The 26,287-nt window shown below is 43.7% G+C and overlaps 1 protein-coding gene and 1 long non-coding RNA gene across 2 annotated transcripts in view; one reads left to right on the top strand and one right to left on the bottom strand.

Moving 5' to 3' along the window:
* Positions 1-25,578, top strand: part of LCP2 (lymphocyte cytosolic protein 2) — a 46,113-nt gene extending 20,535 nt beyond the window's left edge. Inside the window, exons 6-20 of the mRNA XM_086713326.1 lie at positions 580-617; positions 3,474-3,675; positions 6,044-6,141; positions 7,647-7,713; positions 7,819-7,902; positions 11,318-11,343; positions 11,458-11,477; positions 11,574-11,681; positions 13,499-13,542; positions 16,445-16,574; positions 17,357-17,406; positions 20,867-20,961; positions 21,573-21,650; positions 23,153-23,308; positions 24,841-25,578. Of these exons, the coding sequence (XP_086569452.1) occupies positions 580-617; positions 3,474-3,675; positions 6,044-6,141; positions 7,647-7,713; positions 7,819-7,902; positions 11,318-11,343; positions 11,458-11,477; positions 11,574-11,681; positions 13,499-13,542; positions 16,445-16,574; positions 17,357-17,406; positions 20,867-20,961; positions 21,573-21,650; positions 23,153-23,308; positions 24,841-24,963 (1,319 nt within the window). The 3' untranslated portion in view covers positions 24,964-25,578. The remainder of the gene's footprint in view (positions 1-579; positions 618-3,473; positions 3,676-6,043; positions 6,142-7,646; positions 7,714-7,818; positions 7,903-11,317; positions 11,344-11,457; positions 11,478-11,573; positions 11,682-13,498; positions 13,543-16,444; positions 16,575-17,356; positions 17,407-20,866; positions 20,962-21,572; positions 21,651-23,152; positions 23,309-24,840) is intronic.
* Positions 10,349-20,107, bottom strand: LOC147584185 (uncharacterized). Its single transcript, XR_015253663.1, has 2 exons — positions 19,028-20,107; positions 10,349-11,879 (listed from the first exon to the last, which is right to left on the bottom strand). It is a non-coding gene; the product is annotated as an uncharacterized LOC147584185 (long non-coding RNA).
* Positions 25,579-26,287: the final 709 nt, after the last annotated feature.

Here is a 26,287-nt window from a genome sequence, read left to right as displayed (position 1 = left end):
GGAGGTGACAGATACTTCCCTTCTGTCTGCTGGTCTTACTCATTTGCCTGCCAGGCAGTTCTCACTCAGAGAGAGGTTTGGGTCCAAATGGAGAGCAGGAGAGATCTTACTATGCCAGGGACCTGGGTTTTGGCCCCTGCTGAGCTGGGACCCTCTGCAAATCTAAAATGAATAACTCTGTGGCGAGGCATAGGAGGACCCAGGTTCTGACTGAGCACCTGAGTGAAGCCAGTGCCCCTGCTTCTGGGTCTTTAAAGCAGTTTTAAACTGTTAAATTGTACCATGTTACAGGGCAGATCCCTGGGCCCCACCCAGTCCTGCTGAATCAGAGGCTTTAGGGATGGGTCCCCAGTGACTGTTACGTAGTGAAAGGTTGAGAACAACTTCTTCCCTCTGGTAGAATGAACTGCTCAGGTAGAAACTCTAGAGCTGATGCTAAACTAACCCCCAGGTACATCGAAGGTAGGATGGAAGCCTGGGATGGACAGGGGGGTGAGAACACATCAGATGGGGTGCTGCTCTGGCTTTTTTGCTAAAGGCTTCCTTTGGTACTGATGATGGTGTTATCTCCTTTCACAGAAAGCCATGAAGAAGACAACGGGGGCTGGTCATCCTTTGTGAGTACAGTGTGGGCTCGTCTCCCACCCTTACAGAAATTTCCAGAGCACCTTTGTAATAAGGAACTAACACAATGCCAAAACGAGCAAGGCTTCTAACAAGATGCCAGTATCCCCGCTGGTGGCAGCAGGGGGAGGGCACATAAGATATGTTCTATGAAGGTCAGATAGTAAATATTTCCAACTTTGCCATCCACACGACCTCCAGCGCATCCACTCACCTCTGCTCTTGTAGCACAAAAAAAGCCATAGATGGTATCGGAACAGTTGTGCTTGGCTGTGTGCCAATAAATCTTTATTTGCAAAAACAGATGGTGGGCCGGACTTGGCCCATGGACTACAGTTCACGGATCATACCGTCATTAACTATTATCACCCCCACAGCAGGGCCTTCCCCCAACTCCCTCCCCTAAGCGGTCTACACTAAAGTAGCTTTAAAATAGCTTTTCTTATAGGGGCACCTGGATGGCTCGGTTAAGTGTCTGACTCTTGATTTTGGCTTAGGTCCTGATCTCACGGTTTGTGGGTCTGAGCCCCACATTGAGCTCTGCGTATCAGTGCAGAGTCTGCTTGGGATCCTCTGTCTCCCTCTCTCTGCCCCTCCCCTGCTCACTCTCTCTCTCTTTCTCTGTCTCTCTCTCCCTCAGAATAAATAAACATTAAGACATTTTTAAAAAATAGCTTTTCTTATAGACTTAAGTCCCCACTGGTGAAACAGAAGGAAAGAGATTTCAGAATCAATTATTAGCCCGAAAAAGGCCTCAGGGAAGGTCCAAACCAATTGGGTTTTATGTTTGAGGGGTCACGGTGACCCCTTGGAGAGTCTGAGGAACTCTGGATGTCCTCTCCCCAGAACACTGCATCCACTGTCACCGCATGAAGCTGGGCTCTGGCTAAGAATGCTATTATGGCCCATAGCCCACTGTGTTCATTCTACAGAGGGAGTGGCTGGGCCCAGTGGAGAACAGGACTTATGTAGAGCCACACAGCTAATTACAGGCAGGCCTGGGACTCAGGTGGCCTGACCCTCAGTCTAGTGGTCTTTCTGGTAAGCAGCTGCCTCAGTGCCTTCAGGAAGCAGATAAAACATTCCTTGTCCTGTTGGGAGTCTGGCAAAAGGAAGCACAGAATTTGAAAAATGCTAGCTAAGTCTGTGCTTTCTACAAGAAGACAAAGGAATTGGACAGATTTATTTTGTACAAAAGGGAAAATAGACCAGAGATTCACCTAAACCATTTACAGTTTTGCACAGAAGCTGCATCTTGGCCACTGCTTGCCATTTTGTCCCTTCTGGGTGGGAGCCCAGCCTGCGGCTAGTGTCCTTCACCCTCTCTGTGAACAGAGGCTTTCCATGAGTGCTTCCTCAACACTCATGCGTTCCAATACATACTCAGGCCTGCACAGGGCATGGGGCGGGTGGGGTAGAGATAAAGAACCCACTTCTGTGAGCACTTCACAGCATAGATCACACATACACACGGCAGAATATGATTAGGATATGCACATTTAGGAGACAAATCATGGGGGAAACCCACTGTTCTCAAAGTGAGAGGAAAAGTCTGCTGTTGAGAAAGACCTCCAGGGTAAAGGCTGGTCCAAAGCAGGAGCAATGAGGCTGAGGTGTGCAGGCTGAGACAATCTAGGGATTCCTCTGTCAGTCAAGGGCAGTCGGTAGGGCCCGGATAGAGGTGGAGGCCACTGTTCCCAAGTTCCCTGACTCAGGGGTTCCATCCTCTGCTCTCAAGTTACAGGAACACAAAAGATGGCATGAAGACTTTCTCAGAGTTCAGGAAGATACTCAACCTCACTTTTCCTTCCCATATTTAAAAAAAATATTCCTCGATCAAACATGAACACAGCAGTCTTTCAATAGAACAATGGAGACAGTCTTTCTTAAGTCACTTAGCAAAGCTGTGAGGATTTCTAGGATATTGGTACACACCTTTCCTCATCAACATGCAACTTCCTGTTGCTTCTTTCCATGCTGCCCTTGACTTTAGAGAACTGCCCTGGGCTCGTTTATTACCCACCTGACTTTGGCACGAGAGTGATAAGGCATGTGTCGCTCGGCGGCTGATGGTGCCACCTCTGCTTGGGAAACCATTACGGTGACTGTCCGCTTTCATGAGCTACCTCAAAGGCAACCACTCAGTCCCCAGGGCTCACTCTCCCTGAGGCCCACAAAGAAGCACACATAAAATACAACAGAAAGTTTAAAATTTAGAAAGAGAGTCTCTTCCAAAAAAGTAGCTTTAAACTCAGTGTCAGATGTCATGAATAATAGGCTGGTGTTTCCATACGTTCAGCTCTCAGCAAAGAGAATAGCACAGCCCTGACTCTCCCCTTTCAGACACAGTTTATCTGCCTTCTAATTAACAGGCTTTGGTTATCTGGTTTCCCCATTAGCATGGCCTTCAACACTGCACTAGATTATAATGAGAAGAAATGTTTGGAGCACGGGCACACTAAGACAGAACTGACAATTAACCAGCGGCATCACAAATGCTCCAGGAGTTTAGACTTCCTCTTGGTGATGCCTGGAATAAAAAACATGTTTACTCCACACAGAGCCAGCTTCTCTCACCCCTCTCTTCCAGTGTCCTCCTCATTTCTTTTGCTTCTGTCTCTTGTGCAAAAAGGTGCAGAGGAAAATGCACTCGCCTCGTGGTCTAAGGGCCTTGACAGAGACCCCAAATCCACAACTTGCTAGCCCTATGATTTGTACGCCCAACCTCAGTGTCCTTACCTGTAAAATGGGAGTGACCGTCCTAGTACTGGCAGAGAGAGAGTCGATGCAGGCACATGGGTGTCACGGAGCCTGTACAAACTGGGCCGTCCCTGTCACTGTGTTGGTAGGAAGAAGATGACTATGAAAGCCCCAATGACGATGAGGAAGGGGAGGATGAGGGTGACTACGAGTCCCCCAACGAGGAGGAGGAAGGGGCGCCCGTGGAAGACGATGCGGATTATGAGCCACCGCCCTCCAATGATGAGGAGGCTTTGCAGAACTCCATCCTGCCTGCCAAGCCTTTCTCCAACTCCAACTCCATGTACATCGGTAAGGCCCTGGCAGCCCGCCGCGCCTGTGCAGCTCAAAAGTGCCCGCCAACGCCAGCTCGGCTCCTTACCGGCTGTGTGGCTTCGGGCAAGTGACTCCACCTCTCTGGGCCTCAATTTCCTCATCTGTGAAATAGGATAATAACCATACACAGACCCCAGAGCTTTGCTGTCAAGATTTTATTTTTTTTAATATGAAATCTATTGCCAAATTGGTTTCCATACAACACCCAGTGCTCATCCCAAAAGGTGCCCTCCTCAATGATTTTAAATATTACAGACAAATTGTTGCCTGTGGGGGCTAATACGGGCACTGAACTGCCACCGAAAGGTATTTGGCAGTAACAATTCATTTTGTGTACTACTTAGGTACTCAAGAACGCCTCCCCGTTGCCCATCTTTTGAGCAACTCCTAGATACACGGCACTTCCATCCACAAACAGCCACAGTAAACAGAACGATACTGAGGGGGCTGGATCCTGACTCAAAAATTTGTGAACAGTATTTAAGATTTTTCTTGTTGGTCTGTTCCTATCAGCCTGTTTCTCCCTCATTCATTCATTTTTCCATTCAACAAAAATTACTGATCTCCTATTGCGAGCCAGGCATCATTCTAAATGCTGACGTTTGAAATCGTCAGGAAAGAAGACTATAGCCCTTACCTCGTGGGGCTTAGACTCCAGGCGCAGTGGTGACAGAAGATAAGTCTGCGCCCTCTTGCAGAGCCGAGGCTCAAAGAGTCAGCTAGAAAGTTGATGACCTGTATCACAACAAGATTGGTACCTCTTATCCGTTATGCCATACAACACTTTCGCCATTTTCAAGCCCTCTCGCAAACACTTTGTCATTTCATTTTGTGTTTTGAAGCACACTGTGTGATATGGGGAAAAATTATCAAGCCTGTTTCATATACAGGGAAACTGAGGCCCAGAGAAGAAATGGATAATTAAGTTGTTGAGTGCCTCGTATGTGCTGGTAATGGAGACACAGAGTGAAGAAGACAGTCCTCACCCAAAAGAACTCACCGTCCGGTGGGTGAGGTAACATCAAACAAATGGGGCACAAATGACTTAATTAAACCACGATATGATATATACTGATATATACGCAGGGAGGCAAGTGCGGGAGATAAGGCTGGGGCACTTGCCTCGTCTGGGCTTGCTGCCCTTAGGGTATGGGATTTAAGCTGAAATTTAGCAGCTGAATGGAGTGGGGGTGGGTAGGAGAAGTGAGGGTGGATATTTTCAACAGTAGGAAAAGCCTTGCAGAGGCTCTGAGCTGGAAGGAGCCATGTCAGAGGAGTGAGAGCTGGCCAACAAGTGTAGAGGCGTGAGGTTAGACCAGGCATGTCCTAGTTCGGAGCCCCACTCTCTGTGGAAGAGCAATACCTCTCCAAGGCTGGGACTGTGGTGTGGCAACGGAGGCCCCGGGGGGCACAAAGTGTAAGGAGGCCCTCAGTTACAGTCCTGGCCTGGCCTTTCCTCCGCCAAAAGGGAGGGACATAGCCAGCCTATCAACTGGGCCCTGGGATACTTCAGTGGGATCCGAATACTGTGAGCTTCTGTCCAGAGCAAGTCCAAGTAACCAGTCCAGAGTCTGAGATTAGGGGGCATCTGGCTGGCTCAGTCGGTGGTGCCTGTGATTCCTGATCTCGGGTTATAAATTGGAGACCCACGTTGAGTGTAGAGATTAATTAAAAATAAAATCTTACCAAAAAAAAAAAAAAAGAGTCTGTGATTCTGTAAAAGGAGTTGGTGACCGGCCCCTCCCTTTAAGGGAAGAGATGAGCAAAAGGAGGAAGTGACAGGGGAGGTCAGCCCAGAGCATTTGTGAGGGGAAGGAGGGGACCCACAATCCCCATGAACCATGAGAGCCTACTTAACCCTGTCCTGGAGGCTGTGTGTGTGTGTATGTGTGTGTGTGAGTGACCCAGGCAGGCCGGCGTTGACACTGGTGGGGGACTGTGGGATGGGGCGCCCCTGGGTGTGTGTGTGTGTGTGTGTGTGTGTGTGCGCATGTGTGTGAGAGTGACCCAGGCAGGCCGGCGTTGGCACTGGTGGGGGTCTGCGGGATAGGGCACCCCTGGGTGTGTGTGTGTGTGTGTGTGTGAGTGACCCAGGCAGGCTGGTGTTGATACTGGTGGGGGTCTGCAGGATGGGGCGCCCCTGGGTGTGTGTGCGTGTGTGTGTGTGTGAGTGACCCAGGCAGGCCGGTGTTGGCACTGGTGAGGGTCTGCGGGATGGGGCCTCCAGAGCCCACAGGTGCTCAGAGCTGGGCGCAGGGTCAGCTGCTCCGGGAGAATCCACACTTATCTCAGTGTGGCATTTCCGCTCTCATCTCACTGCCCTACTGCCCTTGCCTTTCCGCAGACCGACCCCCCTCCAGCAAAGTCCCGCAGCAGCCGCCAGTGCCCCCGCAGAGACCAATGGCCGTGCTCCCTCCTCCGCCTGCAGGCCGGAACCACGCGGTAGGCCTCCTCGCTTTCTTCCCTGGTGCTGTGTCCACTCTGATCCCTCCTTTGCCAGAAAGAAGGGAAGAGTATACGTATCTTCACCCAGTGCTGACCAGTATGAGAGGGTTATATATAGGCGGGGAACATGCAAACCCCAGCACTCACAGAGATTTTCATTCTCGTCATAGTGCATATCATCGGCATTTTCTTTTTACCACAAACAATTTAAACTACTTGTATAATAAAAGGTCTCTTTCTACTATTCAGTGTGCTATTATTTCCTACCTTTGAAATAAACATAAACTGTGAAATAAACTCTGAAGGACCTAGGCTAAGTCTACGGCCCCTACTGCTATTGCCTGGGTCCCTATTGCCTGGGTCCCTGGCTCCATCTCTCGCCTGCGAGACGTGCGCCACCTGCTGGCAGAAGGCGGAAATTCCACCGGTTTACAATGCAGTGAACCCAGGAGTAAAGAGAGAGGCAGCAAACCCCCCTTCCTCTTTCTTCAAGCTTACAGTCCCAGGTCCTTTAGGTCCAATTAAGAGACACCCAGAGAATTTCAGGCTAATGTGTCAATATCTGGAAATGTGTTCTCTTCATAAGGGATCTGAGCACTTTAACAGGGTGGCAAATGTCAAAGTGTCAGGGCTAGTAGGAGGAAGACAATGTATTTCCCCAAAAGCTCAAAAGGCAGACCACACCACCTTTGGGACCTTTCATCCAAGCATAGATGGCTTCTTCTTGCTCGTGCAGTTTTCTTGCAAAGGGGGCTCAGAGCTACATTGATCTACAAATGCATTTTGCTTTGAAATCTGAAGGCATCCACCTTCACTATTGGGATGAAGAATTCACTCATTCAGTCAAAAGATTAGCCGCTAGTCTCTGCCAGGCAGTGTTCTAGCTGCTGGGAATAGAGCATGAACAAGGCAAATACGGTCCCTGCTTTTAGAAAGGTTCAATTCTGGTAGGGGGAGGCAGGTACTAAACAAGTAAACAGATGTATACGCAAGACAATTTGAGTAGTAACGTGTGGTTAGGGGAGACAGAAAACCCAATAACTTGATGATGGGTGGGGAGGTAACACTGAGCTGGACAGAATGAGTCGGTGGTAACAGGAGCTGGGGAAAGAGAATTCTAGGCAGAGGAAAACACAAATACCAAGATGAGAAAGAGGGCATGAACTTGAGATTTTGCAGGAACTACAAGAAGATGTTTAGAGTGGGAGCCCAGTGTGCACTGGAGAGAGGAGTCTAAGAGGGTTGGAAGTGAGGGCACACTGCCAGTTGCTACTGTGTTCCCAGTATGATAGGGGCCACTCGAGAGCTTGGCAGGGGAGTGACATGCTCAGTACCCCAGATGGAAGAGTGTGGGATGGAGAGCTCAGGTAACAGGCTACTATCCAGGTGAGAAACGGAGATAAAGAAAGTGAGCAGAGTGAGATTTGGGGGGATAAGACCACCAGGACTTGTGGATGTGTCGTCATGAGATACTGCCTAACATGTGGCTCTTTTTTAAACAGCCACTCCCCCCACCCCAGCCCAACCACGAAGAGCCTAGCAGAAGTAGAAACCATAAACCAGCAAAGCGTAAGTACGGGGGCCTTTCCTCTCTTTCCCACCAGAGTACCCATTCCCTCACCCCCAGCCAACTTCCTTCTTCTTTTAATTGACTTCAGTCTTTTTCCCTTCCAGTCCCTGCTCCTTCCGTAGACAGAAGCACGAAACCTCCCCTCGATCGTTCGTTAGCCCCATTTGACAGAGAGCCCTTCACACTAGGTTGGTATCACTCTATTCAATGCGTTGTAACAGAGGCCAATATGTATAGAGTGCTTACGGTGTGATTTACACATGTCTGCCCGCAATCATAAGGGTACTGTAAAGCGGGACTATTAGAATCATCCTCATTTCACAGATGGGGCAACTGAGGCACAAAGAGTTAACTTTCCCAAATCACTCACCCACCAAGTGATGGGGGTAGAGACCCAAGTGGAGATCAGACTGACTGCAGAGCTCCTGCTGTCAGCCCTGTGCTAGGCCTGCTTCTTCATGGGTGTAATGTGTACACATATCTCATTGTCCTCCTGACAGATGGTGCAGGGGGCTTCGTAGCACAGGGGGAGGAACTGGGCAGAGACAGGAGGTCCGGGAGAGCTGTTGTCAGCTGCCTTGGCTGCTACCTAGCAGCTTACTGACCACAGGGACCGTAGGTTTTCAGAGTTGTCCCCTTCTTTGTCAGGTGGCTATTCTGTAAGGAGGAACTGCTTTATAAAACTCTAAGGTGCTATTCAAACATAAGGATTATTTATTGTTGTACACGTGCAATTGATCCAACTGTGGGTATCCGACAGTCCTTTTCCTCCAGAATTGACCTAGAGTGTTCTTGGATCACAGCTACCTCTAAATAAAGCTATTTTCAATTCAATTCTAAAACTTAGCTACCATTTATTGAGCACCTACTATGGGCCAAGTGTTTTACCTACCAAAAATAATTTACCTACATTATCCTCACACCAACCCAACAAAGGAGGTGTATTATGACCCCCGCTTTGTAGATGATGAGAGGTTGAATAATTTTTCCAAATTTACATAACTAGGTTCAGGATTTGAACTTAAGTCTTTCTGACTTCAATGCAGGGTGCTCTTTTCTACTGCATCATGCTGTAGTTGGAGACCCTGGATTTCCCTTGATATGGGTAGGGGGTCCTGGGGAAGGAGCTACAAGCCTTGAGGGACAAGGAGCCCCAAATCCCAGCCCCACTCAACCTTCCTGACCTGCACTCTGAGCAAGGCATTTAGGCTTTTGTAACCTAAGGTTCCTCTCTGTCCGCAAATGAATTTCAGTTCTTGGATATGAGGCTCCTGCTTGCTGCTTTTCCCTGAACTGCACCACAGCTCTGATGACTCATGCGAAACTGTGTGGGTTACTTGAGTTTACAGCGGTCTGCTGCACAGGGCTATTCAAATTATGTGAAAAGGAAGAGAGATTCAACTTCAGTCTCTAGGTGTGCTTACGACCGTAAGTCAAAGCGTCAGGAGAGTGGAATACTGACATCAAATCCTTCAGAGTCACCTCCTGAACAAAGGTTATCTTTTAAAAAGATTCTTTTTTTTAAATTTTTTTAAAAAAAATCTTTATTTATTGGGGCGCCTGGGTGGCTCAGTCGGTTGAGCATCCGACTTCGTCTCAGGTCATGATCTCGTAGTCTGTGAATTTGAGCCCTGCGTTGGGCTCTGTGCTGACAGCTCAGAGCCTGGAGCCTGTTTCGGATTCTGTGTCTCCCCCTCTCTCTGCCCTTCCCCCATTCATGCTCTGTCTCTCTCTGTCTCAAAAATAAATAAACGTTAAAAAAATTTTTTTTTTTAATCTTTATTTTTGAGAGAGAGAGAGAGAGACAGAGTGCAAGCAGGGGAGGAACAGAGAGGGAGAGGGAGACACAGAATCTAAAGCACGCTCCAGGATCTGAACTGTCAGCACAGAGCCTGACGCGGGGCTCAAACTCTCGAACCAAGAGGTCATGACCTGAGCCGAAGTCGGATGCTTAACAGACTAAGCTACCCAGGCGCCCCTTAAAAAGGTTCTTTTAAAAAAATTAAATACACCCTTTCTTGACCATACCTACTCTTGAATTATTTCCTTGTTCATGATGTTTTGAGAGAACTAACCTCTTACAGTGCTCTGAGTCTTAACAGAGAGAGAGAGACTCTTAACAGAGACGGTGCCCAGAGAATCTGTACAAATCAGAAGATATATTTTTTTTTAAAAAGAAAATCTACTTAAGCCTAAAAATATAAATATAGGTTTTCTGGGTAACCCTGTAAAGTTGAGTTTTCATCCTAAGGCAAAGTTTCATGAATAATACACATTTCTTATACCACCAAAACAGCCTACCCCTGGGCAGTGAGTTCCTCATAGTAGGACAAGATTCTTAAGACTTCTTCATGGCTTGGGCTGTACCTCAAGTTGTGAAAATCATATCATCATTCACCATAGGGTGTTAACTGTGCAGAGGTATAGGAGGGAGGGAAAGAAAGAACTATCTAGCAGTTGTCAGCACCCATGTGTCATGTGCCTGACCCTGCATATAAATTGTCACCCGCTCCTAACAACAAACCTATACATTTTAGATCTATAATCCTGATTTTACAGATGAGGAAATTGAGACTCAAAGACCTTAAGTAACTTGTTCAATGCATACAGAATTTGCTGGTAGATCTGGTTGAATACAGTTAAATGGAACTTTTATTGCACTGAAGACATAGGACATAATCTACTCGAAGGGATTTCAGACAGAAAAAAATAAATTGCTTTGAATAACTTTGCAATGCAGAGTTCTCAGATTCACGTAGAATTTCTTCAGCCTGCATGCCATCTTTTCCAAGAGAAAAGTAAAAGGAAGAAAGAAACAAAACCCAACAAAATTAAAACAAAATGATTTACACTCTACCAGGAGACTCTCCTGAAATGCTCTTCTCCAAACTAAACGTTTTTCCAGAAAGTAAGTAAGTGTAATACTTTATATAATGTCAAATGTACCACAGGATTGGAGGAAAATTAACCCCTCCATGGCAAATAGGTTTATTTCAGATACAGAAATAAACGTAGGCTATACAAAAAACAAAAAACAAAAAAACAAAAAACCCATTTAGTCAGTGAAAGAAGCATAAAATCGCCGAGACATTAATCCTTCTTATCATCGGTTACATAAAATAAAATGTTGAAAAGAATCACAGAATCCAAAATACTGTTTGTATGTACACAACTCTGTGTGATCTTGGGCAAGTCCCTTAATTTCTCTGAGCCTGTAAAATTAGCTGTTCTATATCGGGATCTTCCAGGTTGTAAGTCTATGATTCTTCAATGCTTAAACCCAATCAACCCCCTCAGGCGCTCGGATTTATGGTTTCAGCAAACTGTGTTTTAATGTTTATTTCTGAGAGAGAGAGATAGCGTGAGTGAGGGAGGGGCAGAGAGAAGGACACAGAGAATCTGAAGCAGGCTCCGTGCTGTCAGTGCAAAGCCCAATGTGGGGCTCAAAGCCACACACAGTGAGATCACGGCCTGAGCTGAAGTTGGACGCTCAACTGACTGAGCCATCCCAGAGCCCCCGCCCCCGCCGCCCAGACTATGTTTTAATACTTCATGCTTAGCTGATAAAGTATTCAAGGCCTGCCTGCTATTTGTTACTTACAGGAAAGAAGCCGGCGTTTCCTGACAAGGTAAGCTGTTTCCCTATTTTGTTTTGTTTGTCTTCATTTTTGTTTTATTTTGCATCTTGTCTTTGTTCTGAGAAGTGCTTAGGACACTCACATGTCTTCCCTCCTGTTTTACAGCCCTCGGCTCCAGTGGGAAGGTAAGGTGCCTTGTTGCATCCATGTGAGTGTACACGGTATGTGCTGTAGAAACAGTTCAGTTTCTTACCCACACCTCCTTTCTCTCAACTCTGCAGGCCTCTCGGGGAGCACTTACCCAAGGTGCAAAAGCCTCCTTTACCGCCAGCCACCGAAAGGCATGACAGAAGTAGCCCCCTGCCAGGGAAGAAGCCACCTGTGCCAAGGTACTTGTCTTCTGTTGCTTGAGTTTGTCGTTCAGATTGGTGATGCCAGTAATTTGCCTGGTATTAGCCTATAACGGAACTGGACATCACAGGTGTTCCTGGCAAGGAGGGGACTGTTGGCTGCTATGGCTTGAGGCATTCTGGCTTTTCAGGTTGGGTGTAAAGTTCCGGGTCCCTCTGAAGACAAATGATAGTGATCTAGCAAAGAAAGGAGTGGAGAGATGGTCCATGAGGAGGACGGGAATGACTGCTGTTTGTGGAGAACTTCTCCTCAACCAGCCGAAACCATGCTCGTGTTTTCCTTCCATCTCAGTATGTGGGAACTGAAACTTCCACTTTATTTTTCAGGACAGTAGCAAACAGGAAATAATTGGGAGAAGTTTTTAAGTCACTGTGTCTTCCCCACCGTTCAACCACATTTTATAATGTTAGAATACTGAAGTTGGCTCTAATGTTTCTAAATTTACTGTAAAGTCTTTTGGGACCTATGTACCAAATGGCATAAATGTATCTGGGGTCAGGCCTAACCTTACCACTTACCAAGGGCATAGCCAAGGCTTCTGTTTTTCCCATCAGGATTCAAACTTGGTGTTGCTTGGCTAGTGTGATGATTAAATCAGAGTCAGGGCTAGAGGGTAGTAAAAAAAAAAAAAAACCTCAGGGGCGCCTGGGTGGCTCAGTCGTTTGAGCGTACGACTTCGGCTCGAGCCCCGCGTCGGGCTCTGTGCTGACCCTCAGAGCCTGGAGCCTGTTTCAGATTCTGTGTCTCCCTCTCTCTCTGACCCTCCCCCGTTCATGCTCTGTCTCTCTCTATCTCGAAAACAAATAAACGTTAAAAAAAAAATTTAAAAAAAATACAAAAAAACCCTCAGTCATCAAGTTAATATTTTAATGGAATATTTTTTGAGTTTCTTTATTTTGAGAGAGAAAGAGAGAGAGGGAGAGAGAGCAAGCGCAAGTGGGGGAGGGGCAGAGAGAGAGAGAATCCAGAGCAGACTCCGTACTATCAGCACAGAGCCCAGCGTGGGGCTGATCTCACAAAAGGTGAGATCATGACCTGAGTTGAAATCAAGTCAGACGCTTAAGCAACTGAGCCACCCAGGTGCCCCTAATGAAATATTTTTAAAAATTGCAATGTATGTAAAAAATATCAATCATGAACGAAATATCAAAATTTTAAATAAATGCTTTATGGGATGACGACATATGAAGCATCTGACAGATGGGAGATGATCAACATATATATTCCTTCTCTCATCCCTCTCTCTGAGGCGAACATGATGTGGGCCCAGGCATACAGCTGCCTGCCATAGCTCTAAGGCAGCGGTCACCAAATCTGTCTGACTAGCTCATGCATCTGGGAAAAGTCCCAAAGCACTAGCATTTTCCAGCTGTTTTCCCTTCACCGAAGGGTGAGCCCTGAGATGGCTGTTTTAAAACATCAGCAAAGGAGAATATTACCTAAGATGTTTTCATTTGCTTTTGGAGAAACATCTACTCGGTGAAATTTAATAGCTGCTAAAGAGTTAGTTTGCTGACTAAACCTTTTTTATATATATGTAATTATTTGCTGCGGTAGCTGAAAGAATAAAGGTTTGCCTAGCTCAGCTCACAATAGTGACAGAACATTGAGTCACCAAACCTTCCTCCACTTCTGCTCCCCTGCTCTTCTGCTGGGGGTTTGTCTTCTCATTTTATCACAGCTCAGCGGGTTTGATTTCTCATTATTAGAGTAAGTGAAACCATCTATATTCTGAGGCTGGCTCGCTGAAACTTCTTCATGCTTAGTCCTTTTTCTTTGCCCTAATTCATTTCAGGCATGGATGGGGACCCGACAGAAGAGAGAATGTAAGTACAAAATGTTATTTGGTGAATGCTTGGCACAGGGAAAATCAGTGCAGGCTCTGTGGGGTGTGGGGGCCATGCCCATCTCAGACTTCATTGAAGCCCAGCACAGGGAGCAAGGCCTGCGCACAGTAGGCCCTTAAATACTGGTGCCTGTGGGGTCTCCATCTTTTCCACCTGCCCACAGTGCTGCACTGCTTAGCTCTTGTTCCTTTAAGAGCTCCTGGGGTGGCTGGGTTCGTTGCAGCCCCATCATCAGGTGGTAATTCACAAGTTAAAGTAACAGTGATTGGAAGGAAGGATAAAAGGAGGGGTGCCCAAGAGTCTGGGCCGTACAGCAAAGTTGACAAGGCCTCTGTTTTCCCTTTTAATAAGTCCATGACCTGAACAAGTGAGGTAATACCAATTATTTAATTCCTGCTAAGTGCACATTGGCAAGCTAGTGACTTTTAGGTGATGAGCTGTTTGCCTGGGAAATAGCAATGGAAGTTTTATGTCCAGTTTTAGCAATGAAAATCTCATGTCCCAGAAACCCCATCGGTCTCAGGTGGGGCAGAGGGACTGGGGCAGTTGGTCATCCCAGCTTCACACATGTTTTGCCTTTAACGACCCTATGAATAATCATTATTTCTTTTTTACTATGAGGAAATTGAAGCTCAGAAGGGGTGAGATATTCATCACAAGTTGCACAGCTAGTAAGTAGTCAGGATTGGAATCCAGGTCTTTCTGATTTCCTCTATGCTATAAGCGCTCTGAAGGTGATTACATCCCTACCACTATTCAAGGGCTCAGCCCACAAGTGCCTGCTATCTTGCAGCTCTGTGCTAGATACTCTGCTGGTTGGGATAAAGTGCTAAGCTATGAGAGACATGCAGACCCACACACAACACACAACAGACCCCCACACAATAGCATGTGATCATGGGATGAGCTCCAGAGGTGGAGAGAAGAAAGTGATCCATGGGGCTTGAGGAGTAGAAGTGACTTGTTAGAGGTGAGATTTATGGTGTCATTGGATGATGGGGAGAGCACAGAATAGAATCATCCTAAGAGAAAGCCAAGATGCATTGCAGCCTCAGGAATGTCCTGAGCAAAGGCAGGTGGGTGACCCTATGGGGACAGCAAGGACAACAGCTTGGTTGCAGAGCCAAGGGACAAAGGGACAAAAAGGGGACAAGATTGTAAGTGAAGGTAACTTTATATTCCTGAGGGTCCCAGGGTTGGGAAGGGTGGATGCTCATGTCATGAGAATCTGAGAGTTGCAGAAAGAAACAAGATATGGTTGCCATGGTGTTAAAGAGGGATTTCATCATTCCCTGAGCCCATGTGGGTTTAATTATGCAGCCCTTTGCTGGGACTCCCAGTTGGCCAAATGGGATGAGTGATTCTGGCTGTGATCCTTCTTGTCTTGTTTCAGTGGTAGGAGTCATGACAGCAAACTTTTACTGACCACTCCACATATACCAGGAACATGTAATAACGGACTTAATACTTGCAACAACACTTTGCATAAGGTGGTCTTTCTTTTCCAGTGTGCTGGCCTAGCAAAACAAGTCCAGGTTGACAGGTGTGGCCTGCTAGTCAATGGCAAAATCGTTTCACCTCTCCAAACATCATTTCTCATCTGAAGAGTCTAGCAAATAGCTCCTCTCTTGCCTGTTTCGCAGGTTGCCTGGAGATAAATGCTGAGCAATGTAGACACGCCTTGTAAGCCACATGATATGCAAGGTGGAGTTGCTTTTAAGGGGAGTGGCTGAAAGAAGGCTGAGCCTTGGGTTAGACATATCAGGTGTCCAATCCATTTCTGTAACCCTTGGCAAGTTAGGACTCCTTCCTGAGCACCATGTTTCCACTTGTACAAAGAGGATGTTGAATTTTTAAAGGGTTGCTAGGAGAATTGGATGAGATATCGTGTGTAAATCTTTGAGGTACATCATAGATACTGCCATCCTTACTGTGTCTTTAGGCCCTCTCGGGCACCTCAGAACCTATTTTGTGTTAAGTGTGTAAGGAGAGTCTCAGATTAGAGTGTCCTTAATGATTGTTTGTATTAAGAAATTATGAACCACTTAGCAAATTCTACTGTTCTCCACAATATATTATGGAGACATACAACTACTAAAGAAAGAAACAGAGACATTTATGTGATTGAGAAATGCAGTTCTTTTAGGAATTGTGTTTTGATGATAGGTTAATACCTTTTTTTTTTTTTTCCCCTTTACCAGGATGACGATGACGGTATGTTCAGAAAAGCTTTCTTATAACTCATTCCTTCATTTTTCTGCCCAGAATTCACATGGAATTATTTAGTACAGAAGCCCCATAGACATAATTATAATTGTTAAATTAGTGTTAAGTAGACATAGGTCAGTTGGTATACAGCATAACTATAATAAAATGGAATCGTCTGGGTTCCCAAAGAGAACTGTTACTTTCATAAGTAATGGTGCAAATGACTTAATAGTACAGCAAAATTAAAAATTGCATATATGGCTTGATAGAAAAATTGCTAATATTTATGCCTTCTAACACAGGAGACGATCACTAACTGCAGATAAATGAGATAGCATAAAATTTGGCTTACATAAAACAAAACTTGTGAATCATTTTTGAAATTCATATGGTTTCCAACTGACAATTTTCTGCCAAGGTAGTGTTTCACAAATGAAAAAATAAAATAAATGCATATTATAGAGAATGATATAGAATGGCAACATTTTAATGCATTCTAAGGTAGTAAGTCATCTAGAAAAGTCCTGGGGTTGGGATTCCATTGTATCACTTCCTAATTATGTTGGATCTTTTGGATTTTTCTATCTCTCTGTGGACTAGCGGTTTCTAACTTGGGAGCAGTTCTGGAATGTTCCTGTGACACCTGGATGCTGACAAGCTGTTTAATTTTTCCTTTTCCCCCACAGTGCATCAAAGACCTTTGCCTCAGCCCACAATGCTCTCCATGAGCTCCAATACTTTTCCTTCCAGATCTGCCAAGCTATCACCCAAGCACACCCTCCCATCACCTCACATGCCTGGAGCATTCTCTGAAAGGTCTGTGGTAACGTCATTCAGTGCTAACTTAACATCACCCCCAGGTCCACTCGAAAGAACTAATGTCTGGTGGGTTGGGAAAGAAAGAAATGAGCCAGTGGTAGTCAGGCCAGAACATTTTGGGTCTTCAGGAACAAAATCAAACTGAGCATAAGGACCCACACATGTTAATCCACTGCTATTCTTGGAGTCTCTGAGCTTGGGGTTGGAGGCATACAGAATTGACTGCCCCATGGTCACCGAGGCAGAATGGACCCTTGGGCAGGGTTTCAAGGGAATGTTTTCACTTGGTGAATTAAAATGAACACTTGAGAAACCCAATTAATTTAGGTGCTTGGAGTTCATCCAGATAGTGGATGCAAGGACCTAGCTGATGTGGGAATTCACTGCACAGGCTCTGTCCCCACAGGCCCACTTTCTCAATAGCAACAGTGTTTCTCAGGGCCCACGAACTGTGAGATCATGACCTGAGCTGAAATCGGACACTCAACCGGCTGAGCCACCCAGGCGCCCAACTTTAAAAACAATAGCCAAGTTTAAAAACAACCTTCCAATACCCTTTACAGGTTATGTTGTTTTGGCTGGTGGAGTCTGTTAGAATTTGGGGTAGTAGTGAGATGTGCCCCACCAGCCCCTCCTCTTTGCTCAGCTGCCGCAGCTACAGGGAGAACTGGCCGTAGTCATGAAGGAAGCAGCATTGTCGGCGGGTTTCTCTAACCCACCTTCCCCATCAGCCTTTTCAGCCCAGCGCAACTCAATTCAGTTCTTTTCTGTCTCCGCAGTAACAGTGGTTTTCCGCAGAGTGCCTCCCTGCCGCCATACTTCTCTCAAGGTTTGTACTCTGGGCTCTAGTGACCTACTCCAGGCAACATGCCTCTATGACTGGATTCCTAACCTGTCCCAAAGCCTTTGGGCAAAGGTTCGGTTATTTCCTAAAAGCTGGAAAATCTGTTTTCTCACTCAGTACTTAATTCAGTTTCTGTGGTGTGCCAACGGCTGTTGGAATGCGAGGATGCTACACACACACACACACCCCACCTCAGAAAGGCAGCCTTGGCCTTCATCTTCCCACATAGAGTTTTTCCTCCCTGCTCTTTTTACATGGTGCTCAGGGTAGTGCTTGGCTTGCTCAGTAGTTTTAGGTTTCTATAATGAGTCCACCCTTGAGTTGTGTTGAGGACGTTGTTTAAAATGCAGATTACGAAAATGAAACTCCCCCAAGATTCTGATTCAGTAAGTCTAGATGAGGACCTGCATTGTGAATAATACCTTCTCTGGTGTCCATGACAAGTTTTGCTGACAGTGTTCTGAAACTTCAGTATGAATACAGATGACTTGAGAATCGTGTTAAAATGTAGATTCTAATTCAGTGGGTCTGGGGTAGGGTAGGAGATTCTGCATTTCTAGCAAGTTCTCATGATGCTGATGCTGTTGGTCCATGGACCACTTTGAGTAGCAGCAAAGGCCTACAAGGTAGGACTAGACTGTGTTTCTGTTTTAGCCTTAGGGACTTGCAAGTGATTGGCACATGCTAGGGACTTTTAAAAATGTTTCTTGAATGACCGAGTGTCAAATGACTGTGGAAAGTTACCCAGCTCTACTAAATAGATTTTCTTCATTCCAGGAAACTTGCCTAGCGTTGCCAGATTTTCTTATTATTTTTTCAAGAAATACTGGAAGTGTGGCTTTTAATATGAAATTACCTGATTTTTAAAGGTTGACTTAAAAAAATTATGTTTATTTTTGAAAGAGAGAGAGAGAGAAAAGGAGGGAGGGAGGGGCAGAGAGAGATGGGAGACACAGGGTCCAAAGCAGGCTCCAGGCTCTGAGCCGTCAGCACCAAGCCTGGCATGGGGCTTGAACTCATGACCTGTGAGATCGATCATGAGCTGGAGCTAAAGTCTGATGCTTAAGTGACTGAGCCACCCAGGTGCCCCCATAAAGGTTGACTTGAAAATTTTTTAAATGCTGTGAAGAATAACCCTCTCCCCCTTTTTTGGTCATAGTACACATACAAGAACACCGGTGTGTGTTATAAATAGAAAAGCATATTAGTACTTGAATCATTGCTCAAGAGTGAAGACTTTTTTTAGGAGCACATCTATTACATTCAGTTGAATACATTATCCCATGTATGTGTGAGATCCTATTGCTGACACCAATGAAATCCATTATGTTTTTAATGCTTCCTAAGCATTTGAGGGTATAGTGACTACTATGTGGTTTCTGCCGTTGCCCTCACGTCTCTCACTTTTCCATAGTGTCCACAACTCACTGCGTTTTGTGAACCCACATTGTGTCACTTGCCTGGCTTCTGCAGGCATCTAAGCTTCAGACACTTCACTTATAGCCGTGTGTCTCAAAGTAAGTTCCACAGACACCCAGTTTTAGGGTTGGTGTTGGGGATTCTTGATAAAATAATATAGTAATATGATCTGGAGAGGAATGCTTACCTTAATCAAAATTGATCCTTTTTCCCCTAAGACCGGTAGGACACCTGGTCCTCAGTCTTCTCCATTGGTTGCTCCAGTGTTAGAAAGATAAAGAATGGTCTGTGTATTACCCAAAAACCCACTCCAGCTCCCTTGAAGATCTCAATAATAAGGGCAGTGTGTGGATGCAATAAAAAGTAGTATATTGTCTGCTGCAAATATGACTTTATGGTGCTGACCTGCAAATGCAGAAGTAGAAAGAGAATAATTCCATGCAGGATAGGCTTTGGTTATATTTGTTAACTATTGCATTCATTCAATACACAATATAAAAGCCCCTGCCATGTTGGACTGCGAAGGTGGGGATAGGGAAAATCTGTTTAGGCCGTGGGAGACTTAAGAAGGAAGATCAACAGTTCAGGGCCATCTGATCTGCTTATTTAGAAGGAGGCAATGAATGCCATGGTAAACAATTATGCCAGCATGGCTCAGGGCACTTCAGCCCTTCCCATGTAATTCTCCTCACTCAGCAACCCGGGCAGGCATATTGTGGATGGCAGAACAACCCCACTGCAGAACCACTTGGAGTGCTTGTCAAATGCAGACTGGGTGGTTCAAATTCTCCCTGGGATTCTTATGCCCAGTAATGTTTGGGAATCACGGGTTGAAGTCCTGACTGCTGCTAGGAGCACACGATTCATTCAGACTCTCTGTTTCCTCATACTCAAAAAGAAGGGAATACCCGTCTTGCGGTGTTGCTGTGAAGATTAAAGGAAGGGTCCACGGGTGCCTTACTCAAGGCCTGGGCAGCATAGTGTTGAAAAAATATTTGTTGAATAAATGAATGAATGACACATGAATAATTCAGAGAACATTCGGCTCACACAATTTTTCAGTTCTTAACAGCCGTCCTGGCATATAGAAAACAGCCTTGGCAATTACAAATCAACACAATCAAACCTTTCCTGAGTTTAGGAAACACCCTCAGAAAGTTTCGGGGAACCGTAAACGAGAAAATACCATGTTAGGGAAGTTTACAGGTACCTAACAAAGACTTCCTCATTGATCAGGTAGTTGGTAAGGGCTTCTGTGAGAGCTGAACACTTCTACCTCTTTAGAAAATTCAGTAAAGAACAGTAGGTAGCAAACTGGTTCTAGAAACTGACAGTATTTTCAACGTAATTTCACTTTGTCTTAGGTAATTTACATTTCTTTTTGTGTAAACAATGAGAACATAATCATCTTTATTACTGCATTATCATCCTATCAGTGGTTGGGAAACCCTTCTGGATTGCTGGAGTCTGTAAAATCTGAAAAATGTGATGATTATATTTAAACTACGGTGACTTTTTCATTAATGGACTAGTTATTTTATATTATGTAACATTCCCGTGTAAGAAATCACTCACATTTGTGGAACTATTCTCAAAGTTTCACTGGTATGTCTACAGAACAATGCCTGCACAGCCAACAGCCCTTGTGTGTGTGTGTTTTTAAGGTTTATTTATTATTTTTGAGAGAGTGCGAGCGGGGGAAAGGGCTGAGAGAGAGGGAGACACAGAGTCCGAAGCAGGCTCCAGGCTCTGAGCTGTCAGCACAGAGCCCAATGTGGGGCTGGAACTCACGAACTGTGAGATCATGACCTGAGCTGAAGTGGGACGCTTAACCGACTGAGCCACCCAGGCCCCCTGCCCTTGTGGTTTTGAACAGGTGAAAATTATTTTTGAAGCCATGGCTTTTTAAAATGTTTCTAAAGTGCTGGGAACAATTGCAAGGGCATTTTAGGGGGGAAATGTGTGATGACAGAAAATGAAAAATAGCTTACAGCAAATTAACTTTCAAAATGTTATACTTTTGAAGGCCTTGGCAATAGACCACCTCCCAGAACTGAAAGCAGAAACTTTTCCTTACCAGTTCCAAACAAACCTCGACCACGGTCTCCTGGGGAAGAAGAGGTAATAAAGCACATGTTTTCGTGTTATTTTATTTTTTCCCCAGCAAATAACCAAAGCTCCCATTGTATACTCCTTTGTATTTTTATTATTATTTAAATTACCTTTAATTTTTTTTTAGTGAAAAAAAAAAAAAATTAAAGGGGAGGATCCAAATGAAAAATATGTTCTTTTTCCTTGGTATTTTTCCAGGCTCTTCCAATAGCAAATGTGTGCTTTGTATTTAACGAGAACAATAATCCTATTCTTCATTTGTCTTCTAGTTTATGACCTTGAGTAAGTCACTTAACTGCTCATTAACCCCAATTTTTTATTAAATATACTATAGTAAACTGAAGAAATTATACATCTCTATCTTTCCTGATTAAAGGTCCCATTATATACGGAATGCTTATTCACAATTACCTTTACAACCATGATAAAAAGCAGTTCATGCAAAATATCTTCTATTTAGCCCCACCTAAGTGATTCTATATTCAAATTAAGAAAGCAAATGTTTCAAAGCTCATGGAATTGAGGTGGTGATTTATGAAAATGATTACTTGGAGGCTTTTCTTTTCGCTTACACATATAACTGCAAAATTTATTCAGTTTTTAAAAATTTACATTTTCAGAACTCATTAAATGAAGAGTGGTACGTTTCTTATATTACCCGACCAGAGGCGGAAGCTGCTCTTAGAAAGATAAACCAGGTACTGTGCCAAAGTTTATTTTTAAGTAGTTATAAATATTAATGGGAGGAGAAAAAAGGAGCTGTCTTTTATTGAGCACCAATTATGGGCTAGGAATTCTGCTAGGTGATATTCATGCTGTTATACCAAGGGGACCCATTAGTAGCAGATTTACACCCACCAGCATCCGTAGCAATGATGCCCAGGATCTGGGAAAAATCTAAATTAAGGCAGTCATTCGGCTGGCAGAATCCAAGGAGCTTCTATTAACAAAAAGCATCTGTCTTGTCACAGGAAGCATACCTTATCAAAAGGAGGCCCTTTCCCCCAAACTTCTAACATCTTACCGTTAGCATCTTCCTTTTTAATATACAACTGCCATCCACATTGATGTGAAGGGATCCATTATGGAGACAGGCAGCAGCAAGTTTTTGCCCTTTCCCCTAGAAATTTCTAGCTGTTCTTAACCAGATTTCCTGTGATCTGGCACCGAATCTTAACCTTAAATCTATTTATCAGAGAAAGAAGAGTAAAGATCCTTCATCTCTCACATCTTGAGTCTGTAAGAATAGTTCTCAATCTTCGCTGCATATTTAAGTCACCTGAGAAACTTTAAACATTCTGATTCCTGGATTTCACCTGGAGAGATTCTGATTTATTTAGTCAGGCATGTTGTGTGGGTTCTGGGTCTCCAAAACTCTAAATTCTAAATTCTAGGCTGTGAATCACTGGTCCACAGGTGTATTTGTTGAACAGAAGATATTCTGAATGGAATTTACTCAACTGGAATAAGAAGAACAAAGGAAAGCCATTATTGCAGATTGAAGGCTCTTTAAAGCCATCATGATTCAGTATACAAAGCAGGGAGTGGTTTAAACACTGCCTTACTGATTAATCCTATTTTAATATTAGATCTTTACAGTATTAGTATTATGTACAATAATTTATGGAATGACATTTTAAAGTACAGGACAAATCACACTTTCAGTAAATAGGAAAAAAAGGTGATAAGAACACAAGACAGTTCACATTTGTTTATGTTCAGATATTTAATGGTGAACATTTTATGTGGAGATCACGAGGTTTTAAAATGGATGAATGTCATAGGCATTTGGGTGTTTTCTGACTTTGGCTGTGGAAAGTAAGGGTTAGGGAATTAGTTCCCAGGAGTAGGAAGATAAATCTTTAGTTAACCAATAAAGTCCTTATTTTGTCTGGCCCTTTGTCCACTCAACCACCTATAATTTGTTTTATAACTGAAAAAAAAAAAAGCGACTTCTTTTTTATCAAGAGACTTCAAAAAGTCTCTTTGGAATTTGGAAATTTCTCTGATACAATCTTTGCTGCCTCTTGACAACCAAGAAATCTGTGACACATGGGCTGTAACGGTTCAGGGCACTAAATGTTCACTGTCTTGGCAACTGGTAAGTTTCCAGATCTCTCGAGGCTTGTCTACTGCTCTTACAGGCAACAGAAGTATTGCCATTTATTGCTCACGTAATAATAAGAATTTATTCTTTTAGGATGGCACTTTTCTCGTTAGAGACAGCTCTAAAAAAACAATAACCAATCCGTATGTCCTCATGGTGTTGTACAAAGATAAAGTTTACAACATCCAGATCCGTTACCAAGAGGAAAGCCAAGTTTACTTGTTGGGAACTGGACTCCGAGGTAAAGAGGTAAGGAATTTCAGTTGTAAAATATACCCAAATCCTTGTTTATGCTATTCTGCATACCTACCTCTATGGAAACTTGCTGTAACATTCTTTGGGGGTTCATACTCTCCCGCAACTTTACAGAGTTAAATCACATTGGTGAAGCCCTTCCTTTACTGGAAGGAAATAAAACAAAGTAACAATAGTTACGTCTACCATGGAGTCTTTCTTATATCTTCTATTCCAACTAGTCTAAAATCACATGTGTAAGTTTTAAAATTAAAAAAATTAACATTTAAATTAAAAAAATATACAGTTAGATGGTATCAGAGATAAGGCCCCTCTTTCATTCACCTCTGTAACATAATTTTAATGTAAGATTGCAGCGTATTTACAAGGCTGTATTTTAAAATTGACATCTGGAAAAGAGTAAAAAAAAATGGAATTCTTGTTGTGGTGATTATTTCAATACTTGGGTCATTTCTCACTTGAAAGAAATTTTCCTCTGTTTGGTCAATGTTTATGCTAATTACTTTTTGGATGGTAATCAAAAAAACCGCTTCTGCAAGGAAGCTAACAGCTAAACTTAAGCCCCAAACATGTTCTTTAAGTTCAAAGGTCCAAGAGGAGGATCAGTCGAATCAAACATTTCCAGGATGAAAAACAGCTAGCCCTTAGACTCTACTCCAAAGTTATGATCATGTAAATGAGTGGAAAAAAACATGTGATTCTGGTCAAATGTTTCAATCACTAGTTCAGTGTGGCTAGAGCTGCATCGTTGCTGTAGAAGCAGAGAGATAGATGTCTGCCCTCCAGAATTTGTCGGTCTGGTGTGGAAAAACAGAAGCGCTCACCACAGCCTGCAGCCCTGGAAGGCGGCATCCAGCAGAGTGGTCTTGGAGGAAGCGCATAATCCTGTCTGGGGATCCGATGTGATTCTGACCCATGTCTAGGAGGCTCGATGGGTTTTATTCCAGCCTGGCCATCAGGGATAACGTGATAAAGTCAATGGGTGTGCAGACTTGGTTGCAGAGTCCTGGGGAGTGTAGAGATGACAGTGAAGGCACAGCAGAGAGATCCTGTAGGAACCATTGTGCAATGCTACAGGTTATCACCTCCAGACACTGGGACACTGTCTGCCCTCCTGATTCCTTATAGCTCCTCCCACTATTAGTGATTAAGAGTGAAGTAGGGATACAGAAACCAAAATCAAAAACACAAACAGAGCAATTCTAAGGCAGAGGTATCACAGTTAGACCTCCTATATATTTATGACCCCCATGAAGTTAAAATACATATATACATACACACAAATATTTACATTGTCTTTTATCCATAATTTGTTGGATGTTGAAAAATTATTTTTTCAAAGTTCTGTAGAGAAATCATGAAAATATTTGCCAAATTTTACATATTTTTCCTCACCATCCTCATAACTGAAGAGGTAGGATCTTATGCAGATAAAAAAAAAAACAAACAAACTGAGAGTGAAATTCAAATGCTTGGCTTCTCTACTCATTCCAACGTTGACTTATCTCCTTATTTTGAATTTTTAGGACTTTTTGTCTGTGTCAGATATCATCGACTACTTCAGGAAAATGCCACTTCTGCTCATTGATGGGAAAAACCGAGGCTCCAGATACCAGTGCACGTTAACGCATTCTGCAGGTTATCCCTAGCAAGTTAGCCAAGCCGACGAGGAAGCTTCCTCCTGGCTATGCTGCCATCAGGGGAAGATCAGTCAACCTTGCTGAAGGGACCAACACTTAGGACTGGATCGAACCCCTCAACGTGAACACAGCGTTTTGACCTTTCGCATAAAAAAGTGTTTGAAATGAAGACTGTCAAATATCTCCTAATTTATTTATTCTTCTTCAATGTTTGTGAAGTGCATGATGTTCACACTTGAAGTCTAGTAGGGGCCTGTAATAACTCATTTAAAAAATGTGTATTTTGGAATACCCGTTTCGAAGTACAGTAGTTTACACGGTGACAGAAATAATTTGGAGCAAGTTTAAAAACACTGCAACAAATAGTTTTTGGTATCACATAAAACTGATTTTTTTTATAGCCAAACCTTTGTTAGTCGGAGGCAATCATGGGTTTTATATATATAATTTGAAAATTTCTAAAATTCACTTTCTCGGCAGCAATAACTTAAGAGCCTTCAAACTATTTCATTCTTTCTTATTTGGTGTCTTTTGCTGGGGGGATTTTTGTGTACTTTTTTATGAAAAGGTAAATGCATGATGGGATAACTTCCTAGGATTAAAATGAATTTACCTTTTGCTTTACTTCTGTGTCCCTAAAACTATTAACTCTGTTTAGGCCCTGCTCTTGCATTTTAGTTTTAAAGAAAACTTAAGCTACAAATACCAGAAGAAATCATTTTACATTTAGAGATGAGGCTTGGGTGTCAAATAGATCTGATGTAAGTTCATCATATACCGACACTCACACCCCACCACCCCTGCACCTCCCACAACTCCAAAAACATTTTCAAGTGATGCGGATTTTACCAAAGTCTTACTGCAAAGATGAAAGAGCAATGCATATACACAGAAAAATGTGATCAGACTTTCCTATTAGAGGCCTTTCTTCTATCTCTTTTATCCCCTGACAACTCTACCATAAAGCCCTTCTCATCATCCTTCCTAAAAAGGCTTTATAAATCCTTTGAAGCAATTCAGCTCTTGGCTTCAGCTTACATATCTCACTTAACACACAGTAGTAGGTGTTTAGCACAACAAAAACCAGGCACTCGGTTGTTCTTCAAGTTTTCCCCTTTGGGGCCTTGATTATTATTCCACAACTTTTATTAACAACAAAAATTCTTGCCTTCTCTGCTTCATCTATGAGTTTTCGAGTGGCAAAAGGTATCCTGCATGTTCATTTTCATAAGCTAATTAATAGAACATAAGGGGGCGTGGAAGTCACGTGGGTAAAACTGATGGTTTGCTAAGATAACAAGTATGATGATGATAATGTTTCTTCATCAAGTTT

The sequence above is a fragment of the Puma concolor genome, chromosome A1 (assembly GCF_028749965.1).
Source record: "Puma concolor isolate L17-30 chromosome A1, mPumCon1.1.hap2, whole genome shotgun sequence".
Taxonomy (NCBI): Eukaryota; Metazoa; Chordata; class Mammalia; order Carnivora; family Felidae; genus Puma; species Puma concolor.
Note: the sequence above shows the minus strand (reverse complement) of the source record. Positions and strands in the feature narration are given on the sequence as shown.